The following is a 7,249-nucleotide window of genomic DNA, read 5'->3' as shown; positions in this document are numbered from 1 at the left end:
AACGGAGGAGCGGGCGAAACAAACGGAGGAGCGGGCGAAACAAACGGAGGAGCGGGCGAAACAAACGGAGGAGCGGGCGAAACAAACGGAGGAGCGGGCGAAACAAACGGAGGAGCGGTTACAGCAGGAACTAGTTCAAAATCAGAAAATGACTTTTGAAGAATTCATCGCGTGTTGTCACACATTCCTGTCGGAACCGTTGAAGATTGAGCCTGACAGAAACCGTACTACGAAAGGGTCATTGACGAACGCCGCCGGACGACTTTGTCCTACATACCTTCGTCCGTGGACTGACTTCCACAGTCTCCAGAAAGGGGTATTCGACTCAGTCCATAGATTCCTACAGCCTCCCGGCGAGATCCCGTCACGACTTCTGCCTTCCCATGGCTTCCTGAAAGATCTTGGAGACACTGTTTGCCGTCTACTTGCGAGCGAAGCTGATCTTGGATTCTACGAAAGATCTGCTGTGGAAGACCAAGTATATAAAGCCATAATCGCATTGCGTTCCATTCCAGCCGCACACGAAAAGTTTTCCCTACCCGATGAGATCATTTTTTACAATAACTTGAGTGCATTCGAGAGTGATTCGCGCGATTCCGCTGTTGACGCTCTGAAGCAAAAGCGGTCGGTAGGGGATCAATTTTGCGTTAGCCGTGTGGAGAACGGGGCCGGGACACTTCTCTACACTATTGAATACAAGCCTGCCCACAAGCTATCTGCGGAGTATCTCCGCTCTGGACTGCGGGAGATGAACTTCTGGGAGGATGTGGTCCAGCGAGTCAATATCCCTACCGACCAGGATGAAAAGTTTAGGTACGACGCGGAACGGTTAACTGGAGCAGCTGTAGCCCAAGTGTATAATGGTATGATACATGATGGTCTTGCACATGCTTGCTTGACGAATGGCTATTGCAAGGTCTTTTTCCATGTGTCGGAGGGTCACCCGGAAATTCTTTATTATTTTTTATCGGAGCCCAAGGAGGATGTCAGAAATGCGAATGACAAAAATTGGTTTCAACAGCCAATAACGGCTGTTGGCAGAATGCTGAGTTTCACTCTTATGAGTATTGGTTGTATGCCACGAAGCCAAACGTGGCGAACTGTTGCAATGTCTCGATTACATCGTTGGCAAATTGATTCTGAACAGTGTCTGAGACAGATGTCGGCAACAGAGACCCAGTCAGCCCCTACAGGCTCCGAATACAACTCTTCATCTTCTTCCTCTGTATCGTCTGCGCCTATCGAGAGTCGACAGTATGAGCTCCGAAGTCGGCATCGCTGTCTTGCTGACGATGCCCCGTCTCGCACATCAGCGGATTCGTCAGAGTCGGACTCTAATGATGCGTCTGCTGGGCCAGGTAATGCGTCGGGAAGAAAAAGGAGTTTGAGCCGACTCTCCTCGTCATCTGACAATGAACGCGCCAGAGGCTCGAAATCGAGGGAAGCTCATGGGCGAGGCGAGCACCGTTCCCATGCTTCCTGGCAATACTGTACGCAAGGTTGCTTAATGGGCTTGCGCAATAAAGGGTATCTAGATTTTTGTTGTCCGAATGAAAGGCGACATCGACGTGGTGAGAAAACTGATCGACATCTTATCGACAGCGCTGACCTGGTGCGGCTCATTAAGCAACAACTCGACAAGGATCTCGATAACTACTGCACTCCGTTGGGGAAGGTGGGGATACGGGGCGCACTTTTCAAACTAACTTTATTCTCTTATGGCTATACATTTGTCGGCAAAGGCACCACTGATCGGCTCTGGACTGAGGTTCGCACCGAGGTTGAAGTTTACAGAGCACTCCAGAAGGCCCAAGGTTCTGCCGTTCCAGTCTTCCTTGGGGCCATTGACTTGAAGATGACATACTTTTTGCAGGGGGGTGCTTGTATTAAGCACATGCTGCTAATGTCGTGGGGAGGCGAACAGGCTAATGTAGTCAAGGATGAAGCGGAGTTATGGCAGGAGATTAGACGGTCGGAACGTGAAATTCGTCAGCTGGGAGTGCAACATGGAGATCTACATGACTCAAATATTTTGTGGAATTCCCAGCTCGGCCGCGTTCAGATTATTGACTTCCATCGTTCAAAGCTTGTCTCGCCGCAGATCCGAAAGCTCAAAACGCGGCTTGCGAACGTGTAACGACATGGATGCGGTTACCCGGTGTCGCTTATTGCTTATGTCTTTGTCCAGTCTGCGTTACCCGGCAGAGTATGTCGTTTGTTTTCTCTCCCGTTCCTCCTCCTTGTCTTTTCTTTCTCCTTGTCGATACTACATCTTTTCGGTAATTCATTTAGTAATCGATAACCATTTATCTTTCCTTTTCGTAGGATCTTGACAAAGTATCGACCATTGTCAGTTACTTGAAAACTATCTACTCGACACCATGGCGCCATTGAACCAACCAAGGCCCTCCCTAGCCGCTGACCCCAGACTCGATTTAATGGACGGAGAAGTCAGACAGTTTATCGAGGACGTGACCGAGGAGAATACACCAAAAATCCCAGTTGAGCGATTTAACGAGATCCTCCGTGGTGTACTGAGGAACGAGTCGCCAGAAATAATATCCAGGCCAAAATTTCCTTATCCATATCCATATCCATATCCAGGTAAAATATCCCATATCCGTATCCGTATCCCGTATCCAGATATATTGGCTTTATCCATATCCGCATCCGTAGTATCCACGGATAGATCACGCGATTATAAGCCTTTGCTCAGTCGTGCAATCGTATGATAAGTTGGTAACAGTGAATGGCTATGTTAATAATTATATTTTTTAATTATAAAAACTCAAATGTGGGTCTATTTATATTAAAATCATTGCAAGAACTAGGCTGAGGTAAATGGAACCTAATCCAAAAATGTCCTGTCAGTCACGTGACGACAATTTGGAGACGTATTCAGCAAATACAAGTGAGAATTAAGTGAGAATTAAGTGAGAATTAAGTGAGAATGAAGTGAGAATGAAGTGCTTGATACGTGACGGCAATCAGGACACCGTAACTCCAAAAACAGGCCCTTAGTCAGTGGTATCCGTGGATATCCGTGGATATATCCATGGATATGACTAATCAGTCTTGTCTTAACTATCCGTATCCGTATCCATATCCGTGTATATCCATATCCATATCCGTGTATATCCATATCCATATCCGTATCCACGACGGATATCCACGGATATATCCGTTATCCGTCTATCCGTGCCGATCACTACGTGACACTCGTGCCGGCATCGACGATTTGCAATTAGAATGTTAAATCAGTGCGATAGAATATATCCTTGCGGAACTCTTAAGTGTTTTGTGGATATTCGCTTCTCAGCTACACAGTGAACCTTGGACCTGACCTCATACTCCACATCGATCTTTCCTAATTAGGAAATTATCCGCCAATTTGGGACCTGGCGGATGTTTATTCGATATCCCCATCCGCCAACTTAAAATGTGGCGGACATTTATTCGAGGCGGATAGTTTGGCGGATACATTTACGTCCAGCATTCGGCAACGAAAACACTGGCTTCTCTATAACATCTCGGGAAACACCTGCAACCTACTGAAATCTGCATTCGCAGAGCCTTGCATTCTATTTTCCTATTAGCATCCACAGACTATTAAGCAGTTACAAGGCGGGTTTGTGGGCTTGCATATATCATCTACCACTCAGTACACATTGTATACAGCCTGATATACGTTAGGTAACCGGTCATTATATATTTGCTTTTAAAACCATATCTTACAACAATCCCATACGCCTAAATGGATATACAGAAGAAAAACATAATCTGTTTCCAAACTCATCCCAAACTGGATCGAATCCGTACGCACTCCAGTCGATATCCCAGGAATTCATTCCAAGCACATGTTGCACATAATCATTACTGCCTGCAGTGCCGATCGTACCTGAGACCTTATCCGCTGCAAATTGTGTATTGCAAAAGTCCTGGTACTCGACACTCGATGTGTCATATGCAAAGTTCTGATTAATAACAGCAGAGTCGATTACAGCCGGGTCTGGCGTGGCGACTATGTTCGAGGCAACAGATTTCGTCTGGACACACGACGGCCGCTTTTCCGACGCTCTCGACGAGGCAGAAGAAGCTGTGGGCGATAGCTCACTGGATGGGCTCGACGGAGCATACTTACGCTGCCACACCACATCTTTCAGCCGGACGAACGTCCTCCACTGCTTGACCGCCAGCGGCGAGATGGTGTTAATTCCGAAATACTCGGTTCTTGAGAGGCCCCGTTGAAGAACATCAATGCGCTCACCGTACAGCTGTTCGTCCTCGTCCTTGATCCCGCTAAGTGTCGTAGGCTCGGGAATATCATGGGGATATTGGAAAATATCTCGCAGAATAATAATCATCGCGTGGAAATGGTTATGGCGCGACAGCGACCAGAAAAATTCCAAGTATTTTGGCTCAGTGTAGTCCAGATAGATACGCACAACCCTGATCGCAGTGTGAATCACCTGCTTCCGATGCGTCCGTATTTGCTCGTCTGGGTTCGCGTCGGGAGTGCTTGATGATAACGCAAAGTAGTAAATGAGAAACAGCTTTTCGCACATCACATCCAAATCAAGCGAAAACTGCGCAGCTAACTTGTGAAGGACATCAACGGATGCCCGAGACGACCGCTTCTTGAACGTCAATGAGTACATCACGTCTTTGGTATGCTGCACATGTCGCCGAAACTCTTCCAGTTCGCATAGTATGCCCGCAATCATGCGTCCCAGCGGCTGATTAATTCCGTATAGCTGTGACAGCAACCTCGACAGTACCCGAACCCCAATAGAAACACAGTTTGCGAAGGTCGCCAATAGTTTGTCTTCTTCGAGTTCGTAAAAATCGACACTCTGTAACTTGACATCGCTTTGCGTGGGATTCGATGTCGTGGGCAGGCCCTTAGCCAGCGATTCAGTAACATCCAGGTGGACTAATTGCCACCAAACACGTCTCCTGGCCTGGATTTGGACCTCATCCAGACCCAGACCCGCATTTCGAAACAAGGCAGGATCGCGATGAAGACCCATCCCCTGCGCGATTCGGATCAGACGCGAAATGTCAGCCGTCGTCATCGCCCCGCCGGCAAAATTGAATGATAGCCGCTCCCATTAGACAGAAAAGCGACGGGCGTTCCGGGAATTTGTGGATTCGCAAACACAGATCTGATGCCGCAAGCAAATTCTCGATGATCTTTTCGTATGCCATGGTCTCCTGCAGCTGCGATCCGCCAGGGTCGTATTTAAGTTTGTGTTTCTTAAAGCATTGCGAACAACATGACGACAAACGCCACCTGCACATTCTGACTAGGCGATGCAAGGGCATTCCAGAACTGAGAATCGTAAAAGAGAAGAAAATAGTGTCGATCGAATATCGGACAAAACGGCTGAACAACACTGAAGTATTCGGCTACCAAGTCCTCGACGACTTCGCGTTGAGGAAGATATGCGCTTATGATCTCTCAGCACTGGACTGACTCGAGGGCTTCCTCGCTGAGTTCGTCTGGGTTCGTGTTCCGACCGTCGGAGTCAAGGATGTGGTCGATGTTCGATTCCTATAACTTTTATGCATATTTAGCCGAATTCCATCATACAATGGCTACTCACCTCCTTGAAAAATGATGGCCAGTACGCCGAGCTGGCGTACCGCGACTCACCAGTCAGGATATCTACCGCGAGATATCCCGCGTTGGACCTCCTCTTGGTGCCATCGCCGAGTTCCCCGTTCGCCTTCCTCTTTTTGCTCGTATTGACAATTTCTTCCGAACCAGACTCGCCACCTGAAGGCGGCAGCGCCGACGCGTACTCGCAGCGGATGCTGAGGGATTTGCATTGGTTGCATTGGGGTTTGTCCTTATCACACAGTGACTCGCCGCCTGTAACAAGACAGACAGACAGTGATCTTCCGGCTGCGCTTGATGCGGGGAACTGCGTTATACGAGGGCAATTGATGTTCCATCCCGGTTCGCCGCTGGTTTATGTCCTGTATAGTGTCCTGTATAGTGTCCTGTATAGTGTCCTGTATAGTGTCCTGTATAGTGTCTTGTATAGTGAGGACCGTATGTAGGTACTCCAATGTGATGATTGTAAGAAGAGAAGAGGTGAACCTTTCCATTTGGGCTGCAAATCTTATTTTAATGCAATCCGACTCAGGGTATGCGCTAACCCTATACAGCTAGTCTGATTCGGCCTGGCCATTCTATATGATGTCTCACATGCACATGGCGTCCTTGACGTAAGTTTATACAAACGCAATCAGGGTTCCAAGCAACTACACGACTTACACCAGTTGATACACTTAGTGTATTACACTAAACTAAATCATCTAGACCAGAGCGTTTCTGACTAATCCAATACATATATTTAGCCGTCCAGTGTACGTGGATTTAATGTATTCAGCTTATTTATTTAGGTGGACACGAATGACGAATATATTCGCATTCGTACGAATATTCGCAATTCGAATTCGAATATTTGGATGTTTCATGCTTACGAATGCGAATGCGAATAAAAAAAAATTATTCGCAAGTATTCGCAATATTCGCACATATAAAGCATAATAGTTAATTAAAAAAACTTCCTCGTTGGCGTACATACACCTTAACAATAATCTAAGAAATACATTAAAAGCCTTCCTCGTTGCAACATATCCCTCAACCAATCAAACTTCTTCGCACATATGAAATATAATAATTTAAAGAAATACATTAAAAACCTTCTGATATCCATTAACAAAACAAACTTCCTCATGGTGTCTGCACTTAGAGAGTGTCTGCGTAGGCCCAGCAAATCCCTTCCGCTGTTGGACAGCCTTTCAACTGCAACTTCTGACGAAGGAATCGCTACATCTGCGGGAACTCACTTCGGTCCATCCTACCATTCGAACAGCTTAACCCTGAAACCCTGTGAATATACGAATATTATTCGCTCGCAGCCGATATTTTATTCGTTGCGAATAAAACTTTATGCTGCGAATTGCGAATGCGAATGCGAATAGAGAAAATTGTATTCGTGTCCAGCCCTGTATTTATTCGATAAGATAAGGCTATGAGAAGTTGGTAAAATTGGCGTTGGATATAGGGTCAGGGTTTTATGCTCCACCGTAGAATTGATGGTCAGTGATGATCTCAGCAATGTTCGTAGATACCTTATCTAAGGGTGTGTTTGGATTCCCAATTATTTTCCACTTAATTTTTAATTGGAAATAAGTGGAAAATAATTGAGGTAATCCAAACGCGACGTCACTTATT

The 7,249-nt window shown here is 46.5% G+C and overlaps 3 protein-coding genes across 3 annotated transcripts; 1 reads left to right on the top strand and 2 right to left on the bottom strand.

Annotated features, from left to right (window-relative positions):
* Positions 1 to 11: 11 nt before the first annotated feature.
* On the top strand, positions 12 to 2,285 carry V1513DRAFT_455583 (uncharacterized protein). The gene has a single exon (XM_066899506.1). It carries the CDS (start codon positions 149 to 151, stop codon positions 2,135 to 2,137), a length of 1,989 nt encoding a protein of 662 aa, XP_066750270.1. The 5' UTR covers positions 12 to 148; the 3' UTR covers positions 2,138 to 2,285.
* A 946-nt stretch (positions 2,286 to 3,231) lies between these two features.
* Positions 3,232 to 5,264, bottom strand: V1513DRAFT_44835 (uncharacterized protein). The gene has a single exon (XM_066898521.1). It carries the CDS (start codon positions 5,073 to 5,075, stop codon positions 3,732 to 3,734), a length of 1,344 nt encoding a protein of 447 aa, XP_066750269.1. The 5' UTR covers positions 5,076 to 5,264; the 3' UTR covers positions 3,232 to 3,731.
* Positions 5,167 to 6,003, bottom strand: V1513DRAFT_44902 (uncharacterized protein). The gene is made up of 3 exons (XM_066898618.1): positions 5,657 to 6,003; positions 5,474 to 5,560; positions 5,167 to 5,396 (listed from the first exon to the last, which is right to left on the bottom strand). The coding sequence occupies exons 1-3, from the start codon at positions 5,839 to 5,841 to the stop codon at positions 5,258 to 5,260; spliced, it is 411 nt and encodes a 136-aa protein (XP_066750268.1). The 5' UTR covers positions 5,842 to 6,003; the 3' UTR covers positions 5,167 to 5,257.
* Between the last annotated feature and the right edge of the window lie 1,246 nt (positions 6,004 to 7,249).

The sequence above is a fragment of the Lipomyces chichibuensis genome (assembly GCF_038497645.1).
Source record: "Lipomyces chichibuensis strain CBS 12929 unplaced genomic scaffold V1513scaffold_120, whole genome shotgun sequence".
NCBI lineage: Eukaryota > Fungi > Ascomycota > Lipomycetes > Lipomycetales > Lipomycetaceae > Lipomyces > Lipomyces chichibuensis.
Note: the sequence above shows the minus strand (reverse complement) of the source record. Positions and strands in the feature narration are given on the sequence as shown.

Coding starts and splice junctions, on each gene's coding strand:
- V1513DRAFT_44835 (XM_066898521.1), bottom strand. CDS start 5,075: ATGACGACGGCTGACATTTCGCGTCTGATCCGAATCGCGCAGGGGATG.
- V1513DRAFT_44902 (XM_066898618.1), bottom strand. CDS start 5,841: ATGCAACCAATGCAAATCCCTCAGCATCCGCTGCGAGTACGCGTCGGC. Junction 5,561..5,656: donor CGCGGTAGATATCCTGACTG/GTGAGTCGCGGT, acceptor TATGCATAAAAG/TTATAGGAATCGAACATCGA. Junction 5,397..5,473: donor GCGAGGAAGCCCTCGAGTCA/GTCCAGTGCTGA, acceptor CGAATACTTCAG/TGTTGTTCAGCCGTTTTGTC.
- V1513DRAFT_455583 (XM_066899506.1), top strand. CDS start 149: ATGACTTTTGAAGAATTCATCGCGTGTTGTCACACATTCCTGTCGGAA.